This window comes from Branchiostoma belcheri, unplaced genomic scaffold, assembly GCF_001625305.1.
Source record: "Branchiostoma belcheri isolate BF01 breed outbred unplaced genomic scaffold, Haploidv18h27 scaffold161, whole genome shotgun sequence".
Classification (NCBI taxonomy): Eukaryota; Metazoa; Chordata; class Leptocardii; order Amphioxiformes; family Branchiostomatidae; genus Branchiostoma; species Branchiostoma belcheri.
In genome coordinates this window covers 425032-450645 of record NW_017803058.1, presented here as the reverse complement: position 1 = coordinate 450645, position 25614 = coordinate 425032, and the positions used below count along the sequence as shown (strand labels likewise).

Genomic DNA, 25614 nt, shown 5'->3' with positions numbered 1-25614 from the left:
GATCTACAAAATGTAACGTTATATAAATCTCAACATTATCAATATGTTTACTTGAACGTAGGACTGCCATTTGAGTTTTGGATCTACAAAAAGTAACGTTATATAAATCTCAACATTATCAATATGTTTACTTTGACACCATGCCCTGAATGTTGAGTCACTTTGAATGAGTTCTTCATGTAGATGTGAATAGCATGTCAAACTTTTGCATTACACCAAGGACATTAACTGTTAAATTACCTTGATTATGCCAACATTTTATTCACACTAATCTGTATAGCCTCTACCAGGCCTTTCTACGGGAATATGGATCGTAGAATTCGGCAAAAAAGAGAGTAAAATTGGCCAAGGGAGTCCGGCCGCGGGGAGGTAGTTTCTTTCCCTCCGAAGGCCAGTCAAACTACAAAGCGGCCAAACTCCCCTGGCAAATATTCTCCTATATAACGTTATAGCCAACGTAGTTAGTCTAGTAGAGACTAGAATCTGTAGATGACAGCATTTGTTGCATGGTACAGACTGAAATTCTCGTCTGCATTCCTTTCCAGGGGGTTTCTTTCACTAGTAACCACATTTGGCCATTGCCACTGGGCACAATGGTACACTCTCACATAGCTAACACTTCCCGGTGACAGATGCTAAACAGCTTTCCCGACTTTGAACTTTCCCATGCTTGTTTTAATAGTCATTTCTACAATAAAGTTAATGAAACGAGAGACAAGAAAACCTCAACATCCTCAAATATGAAGAGAAATCTTTATTCCATAGGTTTCAAGTATCAAAGAGCAGAAAAAAGTCACAAGGTAAAACAAAATGGCAAATACTTCTGTTTGACACAGTGCAACGCTGCCCCTCTTTGACTCACTGTGGTACTGCAGCCGCCACCCCAGCAGTTCACAACACTCACAAGTTACAACATCATGCACATTGGAGCATTTGTCGTACTTTGCAGAAACTTTTGTCAATGTCACGACCGATTCATGGAAATCAGTTTATAATATTCTTAGTACTTCTCACTTCATTCCTATGCATTTTTGTCCCAGGAGCCAATTTAATAGTGGAGAGTTGGAGGTATCATAAAAGGATGTAATTCTACTTTCAGTCACCAGGTGACACCTCAGGTACTAGCATTCTATCATCGTTATCCTCCTCATTTCAGGTATCCAATCAAGGAACTTAAAAAAAATGTTCAACATAAGACATTTATAGATGTTATATACAATACACACTTACATATGTTGTATTACTTATCTATTGTGGCCTCAGTTTCCAAGTTGAAGAGACAATGACAAGATTCATACCTAAACTTGATAAAGTACATATGGCATGTGTCTACAATCAAGAAGCATTAAAAGAAATAGTAAATTCTAACTGCCTTTTTCTTGGTTTGCCACTCTTAATACGAACCACCCAAAGCCACACCATATATTGTATACAAAAGAAATTACATACTTAACCTACAAGAGCAAAGAATCATTATCTTCGTCAAACATTGTAATTATTAAATCAGGAATATTTCAACATCATCTTAAAATCACTACCAGGAATGCGTAAGTAAGACAGTGACAGAGCAACACCTACAAAGTAAAATAATCACCAAGGAGATACATATAAATGATTTTTCCACAAGTCATATACATGTACATTGCCTAGTGTAGTCTACAAAATCATTGCACATGGCTAAATTAGCAAATGGCCATATTCTCTGACAACAAAAGTCACTATTCACAGAACACCAGTGATTTTGCAAAAAAAAGACCAGTAGAAAGCTTGTGGAGTTCAGAAGACCAAGAATTTTGTCAATAAGAGACATACAAATCAAGATATTATGTTAGCTAAGTCATCCCATGTCCATAAAATCTTTTCCCATAACCACCTTTTTTTCTGAATGACATATGGAATAAATGAGACTTGTTCCATCTATAAAACATATAGGAGAAGAAAATAATTTGGAATGACAATCAACTCTTGTTTAAAACAAAATTTCCAAATACAGAAATCAAACACTCATCCACGAGAAGTACAGAAGTACAGAAGAGTAAACATGGTCATCATCAAATCACTAGTGACATTCGAGAATTTAAATGATTCGTATAAGCTTCAACACAGTGCAAAACTAGCAATCACAATATGGATGAATTGATCAGGAATGTGAAACATAGTTTTCTGAAGCAAATATTGTTTTAAATGATTACAAACATAGAAGTCTAAGATACAGAATAGAACATGATTGTAATCTGTAATTAGGCTAGACGAAGGAACTTGGTATACACATAACAGTACAAATTTAAACAAATCTTTTGAATCTACTTTTTCCTTTGTTTAACTACCTTGATAAGAATCATTCACTAAGCATACCTAAAACACCTGTCACTGCTTACATGCCTTATCACTACCATTGCAAACAAATAAACAAAATTATGATACATTGCAAAGCAAAGAGTAGACAAACACAGAACTAACTTGTGAGTTTACATGTACGTTGGCCTTAGAGACCTTGTATTGGAACAGAAGGCCAGTCTACAGTGGATATGATTATTAAAGGTACCCCTGAAAGATCATTTGGTTTGTTCAGAACAGGGCTCTAGCCAGCATAAATTCTTTTTTCTGTCATTCCAGGATCATGATCGAATTTGGAGGGTGGAATACCATAGGCACAAAGTGAGCACCAAAGGCTTGAAATTTTGTATTTTAAGCCTTCAACAAAATTTCAAGCCTTCAAAAACCCAATTTCTAGCATATCAAGAGGCAAATCATGGGGTTGTGAGTGGTTGTCAGTGGACGTTTTTATATCTTTATCTAAGATTTTCGTCTATCAAGGGTGATGGAATGGTTCAAAAAATTTTTCTGTCACACACCACAAAGTTCCTGTAACTGACAGAAAAACAGGTGCTGGCTAGAGCCCTGGTTCAGAGTCATGGAACAAGTAGAGATAATGGAGCCCCTATTCATTTTTTACTCTGTCTGATATTCTTAGGCTGACATGTGTCCCCCTTTGAGTCTGTACTCAAGAAACCATAGGGTAGAGCATAATTCTTTTCATGACAGATTGCATCTTTTGCATAGTCATGCACTTTTTTATGACACCTCTATAGCTACCAACTGTAATGTGTAATATGTACACTGATTTTTAGGTAGGGACATCTGCTAAGAGTTGGGTAAGTGAGCATAGTCTCTACCAGGCTTCGGGAGACGGCTGGAAAGAGTATTTATTAATAGAGAGAGATAACATGCCGGGGGAGTTGGTCCGCTAGAGAGTACAGTTTGCCACAACTGAACTGCACTCTCTAGCGGACCAACTACCCGGCATGTTCTCTCTCTATTTGGCCAATTTCTACTCTTTCCTGCCACCTCCCGAGGCCTGGTAGAGGCTAAATGAGCACTCCATTTTCTCTAAATAGTGCACCACTCCCTGGTTTGTTGCAAGTATCGTCCTCTCCATTCACTCTTATGAAACTCAAAATGTTGGCGACCTTCTCAGCATCTTGCTCAAGATTTTCGTCAGTCACATCAATATCATTTCCTCATCTATTAGTGTGAAATAGCATGCTAGAGAGAAGACAGCCAGGAAAACAAGTTTCAGGTTGCAGTTTCCTTCTTACAGTCATGCCTCAATGGCACTTGGGAAAGTACATGTACACATGTGTATGTATGTATCATAGATATTTCACTATCATAAACATAAACGAAAATTGTTCTTAAAAATGTCATATAGAATATAGGGATTCTCTTCTTACGCAACTAGTGGTGTTTTTCCACCTGCTTACCTTTCAATGCGTGTCAGGCATCTTCCTCCGAACTTCTGACTGGAGTACTGCTTCTTGCCACAAATGCGCCACCTATGTTGGCTACAGATACTACTACTAGTACTAGTGGTAAGAAGCAGAACTCCAGTCAGAAGCTCTAAGGAAGGTGTCTTATAGACTTTTTATAAGACTATAGACTTTTTAAAATCTGAAGGACACTATAGACTTTTATAAAAAATTTTATTGCCTCCTTGTATTTGTATTCTTAAGTTGTTCCACTCAATTATTGTCTATATTTTAATGTGTTATCGATATTTTATACAATACGTCATTATCGGATATTTCTTTTAACACTAAATCTTTTTAACGCTAAAATGTTACAATTGTTATTATTAATATGGAATTACATGTGACTTGCAACACAATTCAGGCTGTTTCAGCCTGCAATGTTGTTTTGATGAATAAAGTTTCAAAGTTTCTGAAAGGCATCAAAACGTAAGCAGGCGAGAAACACTACTGGTTGTGTAAGAAGAAAATCCTATGTCTCACAAATTTTCGGCTGTCATATTTTGACAAGCTATTGCTGGGGAATAACTTGAAACAAGGTGACCTATCCAAACTTGAATGTTTCAAACATCTTTTGGCTGGTACTCCAGATAGTCATAGTCTTTTCAGACAGACTGGACTCCAGATAATTATCTCCAAAATTTATGTCCGATGTTTTGAATATCCTAGATAAGAAATTGACATTGATGTGACCTCTCATCTATTTGCCAGTGGCTACAGTAAATCAGAGTGCATCCATTTTCTCCATGCTGTAGCTTCGGAGTGGAATGATGAAAAAAAGAGAATGTATTGCCTTAAAGTGTAAGTGCTGTACATGGTCCTGTGTTGACCCTCCATTAGGAGTGTTCTGGTGTAACTGGTCTTCCTGTTGACTTCAGAGACACTCTCATAAATTCTGGCTTGTCTTCTTTACTCTCCTCCTTCGATTGGGCTTCTTGTCGCTGGTAAAGAAGTACAAGAAGTTATTACAATTTCTGTGATAAAAAAATACCAAGAAGTATGCATTGCTGCTTCATTTTCTATTTTTATCATTTGTACTAAGAGACTTGAAACTAAGAAAAATGGTAATTCAATGCTACTGCCGAAGGCAAAAGTAGTTTTGACAGACTCTCAATACATGTACATGTATACAGTTACAGAAATGTAAAAAAACTATTGTACTTCAGCCCAAGATAGCCAAGTCTGGGATGAAGTTTTCAAGATTAACCTTAAACTTTAAGTTAAAGGCATCCCATGCAATTTCAGGGCAGCAAAACAGGATGTTCAAAGTCAGTTTTCTAGTCATTCTTTTAGCAGTTACTTGAACCAATCCTATCCTATAGCATACTAATATTTGTGAGGCAAAAATGTGATTGTTTGTTTCGTATCGTAGGCTGGTTCTAGCTACATGTATTTATGGGTGGTACCCAAAAAATAAAGAGATGCCTCATGTATACCTTGTTTTTGGGCTATTTCAAAAGGTCCAAATTTGAAATGACAATGAAAATGTGCTAAGAAATGGCAGTAATGATATATTTTGTTTTTAATATGCTTTTAAAGTTGAAGGTTTCTCCCTGGACCCTCACCTCTCTCCGTTTCTGTGTTTCCATGAGGAACTCCTGCTGTAAGGTGATGTTTGTCTCCTGCTGTTCCCTGAATTTCTCGCTGTCCTTGGTTCTGTTCCTCTCCTCCCATTTCTTCTGCAGCTCAGGCTTCTTGTGGAGAGGGTTGATGCCCCTGCACATCGGAACAAAGTAGATAAAAGTGTTCTTTACAACTGATAACATAGACTCTTATCTCTGGACTGCTATGTTCATATCTTAACACACTGTAAATCACTTTAGGCCATGTTGACTTGAGTATATGGATGACATCCTCAGGGAACCCCAAAACTGATGCGAGCGTGCGAATAAAAAAAAAGTTTGGTAAAAAAAAACATGAAATCTACGTGGTCATGAAGGTTGAACAAATGATACAGAGTATGGTATGACGAATAATATACTTTTTAATTTCATTTCTTAACATTTTCCTTTGATTTTGGCATTCTACGACATTGGTATTGTTGGTTCTCGGATTTTTTCAGAAAAAATATGAAGCGACAGGGCGAAAAAAATAAAAACAGGTCTAGGCATCCTATTATAACCCCAAATGCTACGATAGGAGCTATTAAGTCAACACAAAAGGTTAAACAATGAATTTTGAACTTTTCATCAAACTTATTGATAGATGAGAAAACTGTAGGAACTAGGAAGAAACGGAATTTCCTCAACTGTTGGAGGCAAAATATGAGCATTTTTAGTTAATTCAGGACCAGAATCTATTTTTTTTTTTTTTGCAAATCAGAAAAAAATGAAGAAAATCTGAGAACCAACAAATTAAATTGGTATGGCCTCAGTATGATAAACTTACAGTCTTTTGTTTTGTGTCAGTTCTCGATGGAGTTGCTGGTGGTTCTTGGAGTCCTTGACAGGGTTGGGCAGCTTCTTAGGAGCGATGAGATGGTGTTCCTCCTCCTCCTCCTCATACTCCTCATGGTCACACCTGCGCTCATGGTCATAGTCTTCATCTGGGGTCATGTAACCTGTAGTAAGGACAAGATGGAATTGTTATTTAAAGTTTGATCCAACACAGTTCTCTCACCTAGAGGTTTCGACCAGTCACTCTGGTCTTCCTCAGTAGACTGACCCAGTGAAGCTTGTCACATGGCTTTGCTGAAGTGTGACATCAACACTGGGTCAATTTGTATCTGGAAAACAATGTCGGCCATCGTCGCAGTTGAGTGAAGGAAGTAGTCTTGTTCGGTGTCCAGTGAAACAGAATGTCCAGATGACTCGATGTGGATGTGTTGTGACACTTCTGAGCTGGCTGAACTCGGCCGTGAGAATAGAATCATCATCGTCATCAGTCATCCTCATCAGAGGTGAAGCATAATATCACGTTTCTATGCTTATATCATAATGCAATGTAAATTCGTTACGGCTCGTGCGTATAGGGGGTGATGATGTAAATCATGGTGTGGCTGATACGAGACGGGGTTCACCACAACGTCTGGGTGGTTTGTAGTGAATCCCCAGCTTCCAGACAGTAGGTTTTGTACCACCGCACACCGGGGCATGCCCTTACTCTTTTTTTTAAACTGTGTGGTTCTTTTTCGTAATGTGTCGTGAGTTCTGTAATGTGTGCAGGGTATGGCTCTCCCCAAACACGGGATGTCCCTAACCGAAGCTAGGTACTCATTTTCACCTTTCCCAAGGGCACAAGATTGGTGACTTGGTAGGATTCAAACCTGGGACCTCTTGGTTCTGAACATGTGTTAGGCCACGCCAAGTTCTGAAATTAGTCTGTTCCTGCTTTAGATACCATACAAAACTTTGGAGATTATGAATGGTTACGGCGACAATCTCCAAAGTTTTGTATGGTATCTAAAGCAGGAACAGACTAATTTCAGGTTTTGTTTAAATCCCCAATAATGACTGAGCCAATATCATTAAATCCTAACTGCTGTGGCCAATCCAAACACCTACTGCTGCTGCATTTGAGCAGGTCTGTCAATGTTTACTGCATTTCTGTGGCACATAGCAGACACAGAAGCAGCTGTCTACATGTCACTACTCACTGTTACATGTTCCTATACTGTATTTGACAAGAATTTTTCGACAGCAAAGCTGTGGGCTTCAATATCTATTACTTTCACAGGAAAAAGTGACAAAGCAGTTAAGAGCATTCTAAATGAAATGAAATAACAGCAAATTGTTACATATTCTCCATAAACATTATGATAAAGAACGGGTTTTACTTATTGTTTATTTACAGTTAACCATTATTGTTCTATCTAAATTTAGTTAGGGTTATGAGATACTTTGAAATCTTAATGTTTTTCATTCCCTTTTGCTAAATTCCCCTAAATTTATTTTCCTAAATCTATTACCAGCTGGCACCCAAATACCCAGCCGTCCAAATATTGACAGCACTAGCACATGCATGGAAAACCAATCACTTCAGGACTTACCCAATAGACAAAATTCTACAGGCCTGACAACTGGCGGAAAAATGTCTCATTGTGACTGCAATTTTTCTCCTGAACACATGGCATAACCAGAAACATTGTAAGAAACAATTAAAGGGGCATTATCCTATGTAACATTTTTGCACCAAAAAATGTGAATATATTTAACGTTAAAGAAATATTAGTTTGATTGTAATTTACTTCCACTTTCAACATATTTGTGCAATTATCTCACAGTTCTGACATTTATGGTTGGAACAAAAAAAGGCCACACATGGCGCATTCAGTTTGTGGTGCCACCACAAAATACATACCAGAATGTAAACAAACATGGCTGACAGCTGTGTTTCAAGCTTTTCAACAAATTCACAAGCCAGAAATGGACAGAAAATTTTCTTTTTGTCTCGTCCTTATGTTACATAATACAGCTTTTAACAACCACACAGTCACGCAGAACTGTAGGACTATGGAGGTATTATACCTCCATGACTCTAGCAAGCAGCATACAAGTTGCATAGCTGGTGTTCTGTCCAACACTGACCCATGGAGGACCCTTCACCAGCTGGAAGTATTGCATGGCCACTTCACTACAGGAACCACAGATCCTGACACAACTATACCATTGTTTTCACACAGCTTTCTGCAATGTGACTGAATTCTCTCAGCACAAATTCCTTTCCTTATCAGTTACAAAAGGACAACTGCATGGGCATATCAGAGGGTCTGCATGCCCTTTTTCGTTAACCGTTATGGGCTATTTTAATTTACCGTTAATCGTTGCCGGCCCGCTCTAATTTAACGTTAAGCGTTATCAGTATATTCCTCGTGAAGCGTTATTGGTCGTTTTAATTCAACGTAAAACGTTATTTGTCATCCTAAATTCAGCGTTAAGCGTTAATGAATAATTCTTCGTTACGCCTAATTTTGCCTTTCAAAGTGCAGGAAAATGCGTCATTGAAGGTTCAAAATACAAAATTTCCCGGGGGAGAATGCCCCGGACCCCCCTACATTGCTCGCGCCTTTGGCGCTCGACTCGCGCTTCTGCGCTCGGTCCCTTCGGCTCTAGCCAGAACCAGCTTTCCTGTCAATTTCCGGAAGTTTGCGGAGAGTTACAGAATTTTTTTTAAAGAATCCGTCAACCTTGACAGGCAAATTAACAAAAATCTTGAGTAAAATATGAAAACATCAGAAGGACCGACAAACACTCTCAACTCCATGATTTGCCTCTCAAAATGTGGGAAATTGCGTTTTTGAAGGCTTAAAAATCCTAAATTTCCCGGGGGAGCATTCCCCCGGACCCCCCTAGATTACGACGCTCCCCTCTCAAAATCCACTGGGCAGACTGAAAAAAATGCAAGCTGGCTGACGTCGACTCGGACTCCCCTTTATTTGTGGACGCACTCGGGGACCAGGGCATGTGAGGAACACAGGGAACACATACCGTTAATGCGTGCTTCATTACATGTAAGATATACGTAATTTTGTCAGTGATCACCTTTTCTCACAAAGCGAGATACCAAATCCAGTGCAGCTCGAACGAAAAAAAGTCTGTCAATTTACCGTTAAGCGTTGCCGACCGTCCTGAATTTACCGTTAAGCGTTATCGGCCCTGCTGAATTCACCGTTAACCGTTGCCAGGACCCCCCCATGCAGACCCTCATATCATATAAGGCATAAACTCTGTCTGTAAGTCAATGATCAGAAATTTCTTTTCTATAAGGCCATACCAATTTAATTTGTTGGTTCTTGGATTTTTTCTGAAAAAATATGAAGTGACAGGGAAAAAAATAATAAAAACAGGTCTGGGCATCCCAAATGCTTCGATACGAGCAATGAAGTCAACACAAAAGACTGGGTTCATATCCAAACTATGAATTTTGAACTTTAATCAAACCACTGTATTGATAGATGAAAAAACTACCAAGGATAGGACTTTCCTTAACTGTTGGGGGCAAAATATTAGCATTTTGGAGTTGATTCAGAACCAGAATCTTTTTTTTTTTTTTGCAAATCAGAAACCAACATATTAAATTGGTGTGGCCTAATGCAAAATCACAAAATCACCTATGAAATGTGAAAAGTCCTGTCCCTAATTATTCTATTAAGCCAATTTCAGCAACATTTTGTCAATTTGACAGGGAGTTAGGTAGAGCATTGACAGCTTATATCTTCTGGACAAGATCAACATGCCAGCCAAATTTAAATTATCTTGTTTTGCCATGTCTGAAAAGAATCCTTCACATGTCTCACTGTTTTATAAATGTCAATCTGGACACACATTGTTTGTGGGACAAAAGTAAAGAATACACTACGTTCCATACAACCGGTTTGTCAACATGTTTCTTACTGTTCACGTCATGTATGACGTTCGGGGAAGAAACAATTTGTGCGTGTAATGAATCGTCACTAATTTTCAGAGTTAGCCCGCAATTTTTGGTTCAACAACTCAACAACTTAGCCCTAGGCGATAGTAATGACAAAAGAGGAAGCAAAAGCTACGAGTATCATAGGAATCTGCAATTTTCCCAACTTTGTTTGGAGTACAGTACAGCAATCTAAACAGTTCCTTAGGAGCCGTTGAGCACTAGATATATAACGTTAGTTAAGTAACTGGGTCAGTTTGTTCTAACGTTGTTGACGTAGGTATGGACGTTTATACCTTGGTACACTCAAGGTGGTTAAATTATGGACTGTTTTTCTTTTATAATGACTCTGAACAATGTTGTCTTGGGATATTCCATGGAGTGTAGCGGAATGGAAAAACCTGTTCTGGATATTGTCTTAGCAGGACAAACAACAATTACTGCAAGAACAAACATTTCTCTAAACCCTAATAGCAAACCAAAACTACGAATGTCTTGTCGGTATTTCTATTGTTACCCCAACGACAAACTAAGGAGGGTATGCCAGAAATATCATATGCTGAATGATGCAATGGTATATTCATAGATATAACTAAAATGACTCACTTTGTTATGAAAAGTTAATGTTGATAGTAAACACAGTACTTCCTGGAAGTGAAAAAGCATAATATGGCAAAGATAATAAATTATATAGCTACACAAAACTGGAATGGACTGCGAGTGTTTGCCAGTATCGTCAGTGCAGGTTTACCTTTGTCCGGATGGTCAGGCGTGTTGTACAACATAAGCTTCTCGGACAAGCTACGCTGTAACTGGGCAACCTTGCTCATACCGAAGATCCTGTGAAGTGCTCTCCGCACACTTTCAGATAACAAGGAGTAAGGTCCGACTGAATGTCCAGGTAATTGTTAAGAGGGACTGGTCAACACAACGTCCACATTCCAGGGTCTGTGGCACCCATCAAGCAGCAGTTGTTCAAACTGATCTGATCTGATGTGTTGTGTGACAGTGCAGTGCCTGTTTTTGTGCTCCCCAAACGCTGCAGGGCACATGGGGATGTGATTGATTGTTCAGGACTTCATTGGTCAAATCTGTTTGAAGTGGAAACTGGATAGCTCGGACTGTTCCATTGTGGCACAAGAGGGGGGATAAGAATGCCATTGCAATCTCTTTTTTAGGCCACACTGATTTAATTTCTTGGTTAACGGATTTGCAAAAAAAAATAAAAAAATCAGAATCAACTGCAAAATGCTCATATTTTGCCCTGAACAGTTGAAAACAGTCCTTTTCTTCCAAGTTGTTACAGTTATTCCATCTTTCAATGCAGTGGAATCATTAAAAGTTCAAAATTCATTGTTTGAATTTTGAACCAGCCTGGTGTGTTGACTTCATGGCTCCTATCGTACCATTTTGGGCCATAATAGGATGCCTAGGCCTGTTTCTATTTTTTTTCCCCGCCCGCTCCATTATTTTTCTAGAAAAATCCGTTAACCAAGAAATTAAATTGGTGTGGCCTTATGAGTACATAATCTAATAGGTCTTCAATATCATATATCAATATGCTGGGCACTGCACGTAAATAACAGTTCATTAATTATGAAAAAAGTATTTAGTCACAATTTGTAACTTGACAAGTAAAAACTTGAGAAACAACATGGACGTATTCCAAAGGTAATATCTTCAGGAACCTTACAAAATTTAATACTTCAAACAAATAAATTCAAATCTCCTGTATTATATGTTTATTTGGTTAGAAAACACACAAACAAACCAACAAGAAAACACACCTGGAGTAAGATAGAAGAAAGAGACCACAGGTAACTCCACGTGAGAGGTTTAACTAAGAGGTCAACAGCACAAGTCAGACATGTGTAAAGTCTTGGACAGGTTCTCTGTTTGCACAAGGAACATGCATGAGAGATTCATAATGGCACTTGTCTTGTTGGAAAAACACGTTAACATTACTAGGCCATGTAGTCACCTGCTTGACTACTTCCATCACTACATTTATGTTTTTTTAGGTATTATCAATGTTAGCTGGGAGAATTTCAAATGTTTACAACTATAACTAAAATTGTATAAACTGCTAATATCATGTTTTACTTGTTTTGAAGCTCCATATACTGATTCAAAAGTGAGTTAGATGGTATGTGGTTGTAGTATTTGTTTTTTCCCTCCAAACAACATATTTTTTGTATCATTCAACAAGTCAATGACAACAAAGTGCCCTGTCAAAGCAATGGGCAGTGGCCAAGTCATTCAATATGTCAACAAACGCAGACATCTTGGTAGAAGGGACAATGACCACAGGTGACCTGCTACCTTCACCTTCTATTAAATATAATTGGCATGACATATACTAGTATACATAGTATTCAAGTAGTTGCCAGTTGACTGTACCACTGTAAATCACTAAGTCTGTACATTTGCAAAGCTCCGCATTCCAAGAAAAATGTTCACAGAACTATATGTTCATGGTGGCAGTAATTACAGCAAAAAGAAAGTCAACAAATTATTTGTTTATGGTAATGATAAATTCATGATACAGAAGTGACTGCGTAAATCGTAAATATTAAAGTAACGTGAATACTAAGTGGTTTACAGTATCTAGGTGACAGGGTTCAACTTCAGTTTATCTAATTAGATGAAACATTACATTTCTTTTGTGCCTAATTTTTATCAGCTCAGGCCACTTCCTTTTTTGGAAAGACACAAAATCACAAGATACATGTATTAGATAGGTGTCATGTGAAAGAAAAATGTCAAAGGAGCTTACCATACATGTGTTAGCTATACATAGAGATATAGAGAGAGGGACAACATTGAGAAACTATTTAACTTATCAGCAGCACCCCTATCTGTATCAGGCAGAATTGCAGTCGTCCTCTGATCTTGCGAGAATTTCAAATTGTGTTGTCATGGATGAATCATTTGTGACCTTGCCTATGATGACTCATGTCTAAAAATTAATGTTACAACATATATCAATATACACCTTTAGCCCTATGAATTTTCAGGTCATTCTGTCTAATATTATAGCTAGGTGCCACTGCAGTCCGCATGCCTGCAAAGCTGGAGTGTTATGCCAAAAGGTGGTATACCGGTCACACAGATATACTATTTTCATCTGGACAAGGTCATTTGAATCTGCAATGCAATCAATTGAACCAAGCTCTTCACACAAAATTATTCATGTACATGTAGGCCAAAATTAAAATCTAAAGCTTCTCAATTCAAATATACCCTGTAGTAGAATGCGGAAATAGAATTACGTGCCCTATCCCAGAGCGGTCATCTCATGATTACTTATTGAGTGGTCATCATTTGATTTACAAGGAATTTATTTGAATCATAGCTTATTGGGCAATATTTTACTAAATGTCAATAATGGAATGCAAGCAACCAAGTGAAGACATCAAGAAAAGCTTTTGAAGTATGAATATCCCTTACTCAAGTAATAGTATTTCAGGCCACACTGATTTGATTTGTTGTTTTCAGATTTTTTGGAAAAAAAATGAAGCAACAGGGCAAAAAAACAGACCTAGGCATCCTCTGATAGCCCCAAAAGCTATGATAGGAGCCATGACATCAACATACCAGGCCAGTTCATAATTCAAAATTTCAAATAAAGACTTGTAAACTTTTTATCACACCAATGCATTGATTGAAAAAACTGTAACAATAGTAAGGAAAATGATCTTTCTTCAGCTGTTTGGTCCAAAATATGAGCATTCTGGAGTTGATTGATTTAGAACCTGAATCTTTTTTTCTTTTGCAAATCAGAAAAAATGGATATGAGAACCAATTAAATTGGCCTTAGATGATATTTACACAAAAACCAGTTCTACTATAGCAAGCAAGCAGTAACTTCAGAGGACGGTACTCAGGCTAGCAGCTAACTCTTCCAAACCAAGACAAATACACCTGTACTTCCATATACATGATCTTCAGACTTCTGTCCAACTCAAAAATGTCAGTAAGATTACTACTAAAATCAAAGAACCCACATAGCATACAAGAAGTGGGTAATTTCGTCTTCAACTGCCTCAAATCTAGTTAAACCCAACAAAACTAGTACCATATACGTGTAGAATACGGTCCCTTATCCCTTATATTCTACTTGCAGTTTAATAGCCCTTAGGCACGTCTTTGCAATAAACTCTTTCTAGTAAGATTGCTATAAATAATGATTGAGTGTTTTTTCAATGCATTTGAACTCATGGGGGCAGCAGAAAGATAAATGCCAGCCTTAGAAAGACAGCCAAGTGTTGCTGTTAGATTTTGGAAAGGGTGACTTCTCAAACATACCCTTAAGCAAGGACATTATATAATGTCCTTGCCTTAAGCATGCTACAGACAGTAATGTGTGCGTGGGTGGGTGTTGTAGTGGCTTGATAAGCCTGGTGTAAATAATACACCTGTCAATCTTAGAAGGTGTGTGATCTACATGTACAGGTATGTCCCGTGGGAATTTCACAGCAGGCCTTGGCTTAAGGCTCTCGCAAAAATGTACGATAGCACGTCCAGATAAGTACGAAATTGATGGAGTAACGTTATCATCTCTTCTAAAGAAAAACTAACACTATCTTGACAGAGAAGGAGTCTATTTTCAATGTGGCATTTTGCAACATTTTACATGTTGAATACTGTAATTCACTTAATTTTCACGGTTGCAAAATTTCATGGCTTGAGAAAAATTGAAGTTTTCATGGAACTATATGTTCACGGTGGTGGCATGTGCGGGAAAAATAATGTCGGCGATTTGCAATGTTATAGAAGTGGTACAGAAGTGACTGTGAAAACTGTGAACATAAAAGTACTGTGAAAAAATCAGGAATTACAGTATCATCAGGGCTCGAAATACTGGGTGCATGTGCACCTTAGTACACCCAAATTTGGAGCTATGCACCCAATTGTTTTCTTAGGTTTAACGTATGTAAAGATGTTAAATGTATAGTAGTTACAGCATATTCTTAACACCTAAGTGTCATAAAAAATAATACAATCATTGTTATAGTACTTTTCTTGAAATGAAACATAATTACAGTTTTTGCTGACATTCTACTTATTTTATCACATATGGTGCACCCAAAATATTTTTTGTGCACGCAAATTTTTAGGTTGGATGCACCAGTGCACCTATTCCAAAAAAATGAATTTCAAGCCCTGATCATATATGTGCTCATCGCCTGCATATAATAGCACAGTTACAACGCATAGCAACAGTATGCAAGTGGCACTAAAACTGTTTTAGAATACATGAATTTTTCCCCTGGCATTCCATTGATAGGTGCACATGTCCTTATTTGTGGTTAGGATTTGACCTCTTGCAAATTCATGCAAATGGCAACAATAGAATTCATGCACACAGCTGATATATTGTGACAAATTAGTCATTTCTGAATTCATGAATTTCAAAAAAGGAGGCCAAAATACAATATGTGTATACGTGTTTTATCACATCACAAAAATAACATAAAACATCCTGTACAAATAATATTTACATAACCATATCTATTTCTATTTCAGTTTTGTCTGGACTGTTTCCTTTCCCACATATCTAACTTAGGGCATTTTTTCTCATCACATCTGATCATATAGAATAAAAATGATATTTGAGACTTAAGTTGGATATACTAGAATACACAAAAAAACTGTATAATTATTTTAATAATAATACAGTTTTTTGTAGAAAGGGGAAAAGATATTTAGAAATGTTATAGACATATTTTTCCCCTTTCTGCATGTGGCCTTGAGCGAGTTTCTGCACTGTATATTAATACTAGTACCTGGGACACAAATTTATGAATATACCAAATACATCATCAAACAGTTTCATGAATATGCCAAAAACAGCTATTACATTTTCTCTTATGGCATAATAATATAATGCAAGTCCCGAATAAGCTATGGTATATCTTTATGTTAGCAATTATTTTGTGAATTTTTTTATCACAGTGGATACAAAAATATGCCTTCCACGATATACAAACTCAACCAAGCTATTCCACATTCATTATTTATCTACGGATTTTTCTTATCTCGTAAGAACTGTCCAGCAAACATTGGTAGAGTGAATACCAAATTTTTCAATGCCCCTCCCCAGTAGTCACCTATTTAAACAAAACAGCTGCGCGCCATAATTGGTTCATCGCAGGTAACTTAGTCATGATGATCAAATATGGAAAAAAAAGAATATTAAATGGTTACCTGGTGAGTTTGGCGACCTGGAGAGAGCAGGGGATCCGCCGACTTTGGGTATTCTGTGAGAATCTATTCTGGATAGCTCTTCCATTGATCTGTGCCTGGCCCTTTCCTGTAGGGACACAAAGGAAGCCATCATGCTACAACGCTCCACATGTGACGACTGAATCACCAAGGGAATGACCTCAGACTCCAACGAGTCATGGGGAAAAAATTCTACATGCTCAAATTTTTTTCTCCCTTGATATTTGTAGTGTACATTTTCCAGATATGATTAGGTCATTAAAAAATAGCCTACCATTTTGTAGAGGCTAGCGGGTGGTGTACGATGTAGAAACGCGGATGTCAATTTTTTTACGTTACACGGGCATCAATAAAATGAATGGGCTAATCACGATTCCAATATGGCCGCCCGGCCTTCCCAGAAGCCTTAGTGGGATGAATGTAGAATAACCCGCAGTTACCTTTCGCAGGCCTGTCCTACGGAAAACAGGATGTAGGGGCGTTTGAAAATATACAACACAATGCATTGAAGTTATTTTGAAACAGTTATATTTACCAGGGAGGTTTTGTATTTACAAAATAATCTGCCATTTTTGAGGCTGGTATTTTGGGGGCTGGTAGAACATAACTTCAGTAACATCTGTATACAATGTACACATTAAACAATGAATTATATATAGACACATAGATATACACTACAATGTATATACATGTATACGTTTGTATGTATATATTGCAAAATCAATTTCATTTCAATTCAGAATCTCCTTTCTTCCTTTGTCCAATACCAGGAAAATGTATTCAAGGCATGTACGATTGTCCAAGGCTACTATGATTCATCAATATACGTTACTGAATGAATAATTCTGCAGTGTTTCCTTTTTATTTTTTCCTACAAACGAGTAGGCTGATTCTTAATATCAATATAGAACTCAATTATTGCAATGCAAAAACAGTGCTAAATTGTATTGTTTTGTTCGACTAATTAAGCAGTTATCCACTATCAGATTTCCCTATGGGGACAATATACTCAGTCTGTTATTCCTGATTTTTTTCTTCGCAGTACTTTTATGCTTGTGCAGTCGTTGTGCAGTCATTTTGCAGTCATTTCTGCACTGCGAATTTATCATTACCATTTACAAATAACTTGCCGACTTTATTTTTTCTGCACCTGCCACCTCTGCAAGTAACATCCGTGCCCATAATATCACCTGGGTCCATAATATCGCCACCTTTAGAAATAGTGTGCTTAAAGATATTTGTACTGCAACATACTTTTGGTATGCACTCCTCCACACCTCAAATGTACATACCTAGGGTATGTTGCAGTAAAAATATCTTTAAGCACACTTTTTTTCAAGGTGGCGATATTATGGACCCTGGTGATATTATGGACACGGATATGTTATAGCTGTGTGAACACCACTATTCTTCTCAGACTGTGAACTTTTGCTACTTCAAACATATTTAGTGAATTACAGTACACAGGACATACAATGATGCTTATGAGTTGGAATGACCGACACCAACAAATTGAATGCATTTTGCACAAAAGGGGAAGGTGAGCTGCATCTTTGAAAAGAGAAGAGAACAATATATTGGTTTTTATATGAATTATTGTACATCAACACAATGACATTTTGCATTATTCAACAGCTTAAAAGGACGTGTAATAAATATTCCCTCCTAACTGAGCTGTGTTTGCAGGAAGAAGCTTGTGTGGACATTAAATATTTGCTAGTTGGGGCACTTCCCCCATGCTGTGTTCCAAAAGGCACGTGTCAAGTACTGTTGATAACACCACAAAACACAAGAAGGTGAGAAAGTACCAAGGAAGAAAGTAGGGTGCAAAAAATGAATTGCATGAGAATTCAGGCCAAAAACAGGAGAACGTAGAAAAGTTGTGTGATAAGAAGAGAACAAGGATCTTTGTAATGCAGTTATATATAAGGAGTTGGAGTGATTCTTTATTGAATTTAGGTTGCCAGCATAGATTCAAGAACAGCAACAGGTGTGATGGACACCAGATACTTGGCAACAAAGGCATCCAAGATCTGGGCAATACTGTAAATCACTTTATTGTATATCGCGGCCTGCAAAAAATGGACATGTTCTCGGAACTATACATTTGCAGTAGTGGCAGGTGCAGCAAAAAGAAAGTAAGCGAATTATTTGTTCATGGTAATGATAAGTTTGCGGTACAAAAGTGACCGCGAAAACCGCGTACATGAAAGTACCATGAAAAAAAAATGATGATTTACAGTAATACACATGTGCTGGCCTCTTATATTATAAGTCATCTCTGACTCACAGAGACTGTTGAAAGTATGTCTGACCTAGAAATGTTTATCAATATCATACTGATATTCTTATCATAAATGAAGTATTAAAAATGATGATGATGATTAAAAATGTCATTAACCATGCAAATGCAGAATCTATTTAAAGTGCTTTTTCCTATGAAATTAAATGTTAGGATCAATATATATTGTTACAACCAATACTACTATATATTGGTGGGTACCAAACTTTATACTTTGTTATTCAGTGTATAGCTATGAAATAACAAAAACTAATTCTCTGAAGGTCTGTGCCATTATTAAAGAAAAATCGTGGTATACTAAGTCAGCATTTTCTCCTGTTATCTTTCAGTCATGCTGTTTATTTTGCTGGTAGATTGAAATGGATGGGGTGGACAAGCCTTTACAATGGATAAACGTCACCCACACTTAAACCCACATGAATTTTTGATAGCCTCTTAATATTTCTGCCATTACGTGGGGGTCTAATTGCCTGGACTTTTATTAGGCCACAGCAAGTAATTTTTATGGACGACATCAGCACGCGAATTGATTTTTGGCTGATTTTGAAATAAAAAAAATTTGTTGCCCTCTGACAGTGGTGAACATGCCAAAAATGGGCAAAGATGTTGCCATGCCAGAACGTGGATGACAAATAAAATGAAGAGACAAGATAAGGCTCTGATAATGTAAGGTAATGTTATCATCTTTTAGTTTGATGCAGTGGCATATTTCATTCCTTAAATATATGTGATGTTGACTGTGTAGATGTGATGTTCCCACTGAATCAAAACCATTTGTACAATGTTTGAACAAGGTTTATGATGTCAAAATTTGAAACTATAGGAACCTTGTTTTTTGTCCTGCCTTCTTTGTTTTCGCCCTATTGCATTAGATTTGGAGTCTGTGGAAGATGTCATCCATAACATTTACTTGCTGTGGCCTTAGCAGACAGTATCAGACATGTGTGTGCCTGTTCAGTGTTTCTGTGCCATTTACATGACCACTGACAGCATTTGGGGAATAATATAATTTTGTGGTTGGCTACAAGCTTGAATTATTTATGCTACAAAATGCCTCTTTCGTTGAACTGCTTGATTGTTATATATGATAAATAATTACCAAGTAATAGCACAATTTATAATTCTACCATGGAGCAGTACACAAAATCAGTTATTTATAACTACATTTAGGTGTATGTTCTAAACCATGTGATACCCATGACACAATATTCTGGGATTGTTTCCAAATTTCAAAGGATGTAGGAAATAGGACACTAGGTCAACTGTTAACATTTGTTTTATGACTTATAATTCTAACCTTTTCAGAAAAGGGCACTATTCCTATTTCTGTGCCAATAACATGATTATACCATAAGATTGGATTGTGAAATTTAAGAACTCAATTCATATCACTTATATGCAGCTTTCCAGGTATGTCGTACAACATAGCAAGGTTTAAAATAAGACTTCTAGCAAGGAGGTTTGCTTCTAGGCAGATCATTAAAATCACACAGACATCTTTTAAACCAATGACAAATTGGTATTTATAGATGAGATATCTGTGACCAGATAAAGCATTCATCACAAACTGTCTACACCAGCTTTAGCTAATTATCTGCTGAAAGGCAGCAAAGATATCAAAGCACTGTTAGTGGTGTTTGGTTACCCCCAGGCTAGTTCCCAGTCCATTACACGAATTATAAGGGCATTATGTTTCACAGATAATTTATATCTAGTCATTTGCACCAATTAGCAAACTTAATTACTTGTTTGACAGACACCTGTCAAAAGACATGTTAGAAAATTATGTCCTGGCATTGTTTTTCTTCATGGCAATTTAATAGATTGTTTACAGGTCATTTTCAAAATGAAGTGATGTGTGGATTTTTTTTCACCTAGAAATATTGCTTCCACCAAAGAAATTACTGTAATTCACTCTGTTCATTGTAGCAAAACTCCACGGTCTGAGAAAAATTGATAACTGTTACATTCCTGGAACTATACATGTATGTTCGCATTGGAGATACTAGTAGGTAGAGTAGAAAGAAAGTTGGCTAATTATTAGTTCGAGGTAGTGATAGATTCGCAGTACAAAAGTGACTGCGAAAAGCATTAGATATAAAAATACCGCAAAAAAATTGTGATTTACAGTAGTCTCTCTAACCTCCTTGCTTCACGCACTCTTGCTAATGCTGTGTCATGCTGACTTTATACTCTATACTTCTGGCATACTTACTACTAATACTAGTCTGACAAGTGGCACAGACTGTCAATAAACTTTAAGATATATAATATCTCAACAAAGATGCTTTCTAATGTACGTATATGTGCAAGATTGCAAAGGTGATGTCGATTGGATGTATTTCTCACAGTAATTTCCTGACATTACACTATCAAATGGGCCATAGGTGAAATAAAAGAAGATAAGATTGGATACCACCATACCATTAGGTGCGGTTAGGCTATCAGAAAAGCAATCATACCATTCATAACCTCAAGGATGTCTCATTTAAACTTTCTTCGTAAGGCCATGTTGATTTGATTATATGGATGGCATCCTCTGGGAGCCCCAAAACTGATGTGAGCGTGCGAACAAAAAAAGTTTGGAAAAAAAGATTGCCATCATTATGAAATTTGCCATCATATAAACATTGTATGATGAATAGTAGACTCTGCATTTTCATTTCTTCACATTTTCTTCTTTTCCTTTGGAATTGATTTTGGCATTCTACGACATGATATCATGATTTCCAATATTTTGCAATGCACGGCATATGTTTCCTCATTTTGCAGCTAGCTGCTTTGTACGATTTACAGTAAGGTCAAAAACCTTTTAATTTTGGAAACTGGCAAAAGTTCATGCACACAGGGATGTCATCCATATAATCAAATCAACATGGCCTAACATTTAATGCCATGACTGCCATAATCCTGTCTACCGCATGTACCTGCAATGGAAGAAAGCACTCAACCAATATGCCACTAGCGGAAACTAACAACCATTGTATTCCAATTCACCATGTACCCGTAATTCAGATCCCCACTCTGCCATTATTGCAGGCTATACAAATCAGGCCTTGCATGCACCATTACCCTACTGATGCTCTTGCAATGATTCTGCCATGCCATTATGTTATTCTGCTGTCCCACTTTGCAGTACAGTAGGATCACTCGAGGAAACTATATGCCACCTAAACATCACATCCACAGACTGTCCAGTGCCAAAGATATCTTTAAAATTCCTACTGCAGTACCAAGGTCAATCACCAGGGGCTCTTCATCCCATTTACCCACTCCATCCAACGGATCTTGAGATATACACCAAAACTTCATCCTGACTTAAAACAGTTACTGCCCACTTCATGGAGGTAGAAAAAACATTTGTACCTTTTAAAGGCATTACTTTTGGTTTTTCCAAATAAGCCAAGTTCTTCATATGCTCTATATTGATACAATATTGCCTTTCTGACAGTTTCTGGAGTGTCAGCCTTTTTATCTTTCGTCCACTCCCCACGATCCGCTACCAGCACACTCTGGCTAGAGACAATAAGCAATGCCTCGGACTATACCTTGGTATAATATAGGTTGAATTAACATACTTTGGTAGAATTCAAACACTGCCAATTTTGTTTTATCGGGGAGCTTGGCTTTATGGACAAAACTATCCAGGACTATTTCTTCCCTCTTTAATATTTGGATACAAATACTGGTTGACATTGACAATCATCAGAGTACAATGTGAGTATGGAAGGAAATCTGTCCTTAAAACCTTGAGCTTTCTTTTTATCCTTAGTCCTCAAATTCCTCCAAGTCATGCAAAAGATAACTGCCACACCCATCCTACATACAGGGGAAGTCATTTTTGTCAAATACTTTTGAAGGTCAAACCATCCTTCCTGACCCCTCTTCAAAGAAGTACTGTGACTGGGCAGACAGCCAACTTCTGGTTATTATGGCCCAGGAATGTGGGGATGTTAGGTTCTTCAAATAACAGTGCAACTACTGTAAATTATATCATATTTGCAGTACTTTTGCGGTTTTCGGGATCACTTCTGTACGTATACCACGAATTTTAATTGACTACCACAAACAAATAATTTGCCAAGTTTCTTTTTTCTGCACCTGCTGCCAAAACATATAAGTCCGTGAACATGTCCATTTTTCTCAGACCATGAAATTTTGATTTACAGTATCTTTGTATTTCCGACCCTAGAAAAAACTGCCGACCCTAGCCTATTTTGTGTAGACATAAATTTTTTGAGCTGATCAACCTTTTCTAGCTCCATGATCTGACACTGACTGAGTGATGAAACCATATGTCCTTCTAACTCCATGATGAAACATTGTACAATCAGTTTTCCAACACTGACATTGAATATATAGTTGGATCATTAGAGATTGCCAAAGTAAAAAAAAAGAAAGATAATCCCCACCTACAGACCCTAATTTTCTTCATAACTGAAACAGGAAACACTACATTTTTTCCCTAGCCCTAAGAAGATAACTGGCAGTGTAAAAGTGTCTGAAAATTGACACTAACTGTTATATAGATCAACATTTTCATGAGATGACACAATGTCTATCATTTCTATGTTTTGGCTTTTAAAAGGTGATATCTGTTATTTCAGCTGTAACACATTCAGCTTTAGTATCAACATTGATCAAATATCAGATATAGCTTCCCATTACTTATATACTCATTGTTGACCTGAAAAAAAATGGATCAATTACCGAGTCAATGGGTGTTTAGGGTCTTTAGCACCTTTGTCCTAATTTGATAATTTGGAATGGTGTTACGCTCCATTTGCAGAGACATTGTTATCCATAGCTCTTACATGTAAAGTATAACATGTAAACTACTGAATTCATAATATTTGTATGAAATATGACATAGTTTTGGTGTACAAAGCAGAGTCCTGGCCAGTGTCCATCTTTCTGTCATTTGACAGAATTTTGCTGCTCATGACAGACAAAAATTTTGCCCAATCTGTCATTTTTGACAGGCAAAAGTCAGCATGTAAAAATATAAAAATGAATGTCATTATAGTTTATACTAAGCTTAGTCTACCAATAAAATTTGTCCCTCAAAATCCAAGACATAGAATTTAACTAGAAAGGCAGATACATGTATTTCTAAAGAGCAAATACAGCATATTTCTGTCCATCCCCTCATTCCAAAATGTTAAATTCAGGCTGGCTAGAACTCTCTAAGTGTAACAAAGTATGACAACTTTTGATTTTAAAGTTTTTTTCTGTAATGGTAAAGGTAATGACAGCCTTTACTATAAGTTTTTAAAGAAATGTAGGAAAGGAGTATTATATAAGTATTTTTCTATTCCATAATGAGTAAGTGGCACATTTTTAACTGCTGGTAGCGTGACCAGCGTACCTCTCTTGACAAATGAACGTCTGATTGTCAGTAATGGCATTGACAAGTGGAAGTTTTGACCAGGACAGACAAAACAGCTTTCATGGCGGCCATGACAGATAACCTACTTAGACCCACGTTGGTGTGTTTACATTCCGCTATCAGGTCTGTGGCTTTGTACAAGCCAGGCTACCTTTATTTTACACGTTGCTCCAATTTAAACATTAAGTTATAATCCCTTTGCAATGAATACACAACACGAAAATCATGGGGCCTTTGTCCATTGAGCCTAAATCAAATTATATTTTCTAGTGTTGGATGAACTAATCTTAGGGTGTTAATATGTTTATGTTACATCAAAGAGGTTTAAAAAGTCCTTATACAGTACTCAAACTGAACCTGGCAAAGCTTGGTGATATATGGGTTCATAATTACCAACTGAACAAGTTTGAATACACAATAGCCATGTCCACTCATACAATAGAACTGAGAAGCAGCTATCCATCAAAAACAATAGCTTTTGAAATTCTTTTGTCAGCAAATCGCACTTCCTTTTTGACTTCAGGTGGAATTTGCTCCGAGCTTAGAAGCCAAGTCGATAAGTAAAGCACAGTATTACCTTTCATGCAATAGGTTTTGGCACTATTACGTTAGGTACTAACATCTGTGTCCATAATATCACCAGGGTCCATAATATCACCACCTTGAGAAACAGTGTGCTTAAAGATATTTTTTACTGCAACATACCCTAGGTATGTACATTTGATATGTGAAGGAGTGCATACCAAAAGTGTGTTGCAGAAAAAATATCTTTAAGCACACTGTTTCTCAAGGTGGCAATATTATGGACCCTGGTGATATTATGGACATGGATGTTACCTTTCATGCATTACTTTTGGCACTATTACGTTAGGTACTAATGTTTCAATTTAGAATGAATTCAAAGATTGTGAATTTACCATATATTACATAGGAAAACAACATAAAGAATTCACCCCAAAAGACTCACAATAAAAGGTTTCATTTTAAAGCCTAGTATTAAAATAAATGTAATGTTGCTTGACAACCTGAAAATATAAGGACAATGTTGGTATATCAGTCACATTTGTATCATTTCCCACGGGGTACTCTCACACAATAGACTGTGATCCATAATGTACACCTCATTGCTCATCCCCTTTGAAGAAGATGGGTTACCATGACACTATTCATTGTTCTGTCATCCATGCATACACTCTGGACTTTACCAGTTCTTAATGGACCCAGAGTTTCAGTCATGTAAGACCCTGTTCATACCAGACTTACATTTAGCGGTTTCAACCGGTTTTTCAAAAACCCGGCTAAAACCCTTAGCGTTCATACCAGACTTTTGATAACCGGTTTTGAAAAAAATCCTGTCCGGTGAATATCCAATTAATCGGCCATGACTGCAGTTTGAATAACCGTTCCTCCCGCTCTTCCGATTGTTGTCCTTGGCCTTCTTACTTGTATGCCGTCTTCAGTTTTTTTTACCTTACTGCGGCACTGATCCTTTATCTTCAAGAAATCAGCCTCCTCCAACATTTTTGTTTCGGTAGAGC

General features: G+C 37.2%; 1 protein-coding gene across 1 annotated transcript in view; it reads right to left on the bottom strand.

Moving 5' to 3' along the window:
- Positions 1–4273: 4273 nt before the first annotated feature.
- The window catches only part of LOC109466276, a 25507-nt gene continuing 4166 nt past the window's right edge, over positions 4274–25614 (bottom strand). The window contains exons 3-6 of the mRNA XM_019763980.1: positions 16368–16473; positions 6198–6369; positions 5375–5525; positions 4274–4750 (exon numbers count right to left, since the gene is read on the bottom strand). Of these exons, the coding sequence (XP_019619539.1) occupies positions 4646–4750; positions 5375–5525; positions 6198–6369; positions 16368–16473 (534 nt within the window). The 3' untranslated portion in view covers positions 4274–4645. The remainder of the gene's footprint in view (positions 4751–5374; positions 5526–6197; positions 6370–16367; positions 16474–25614) is intronic.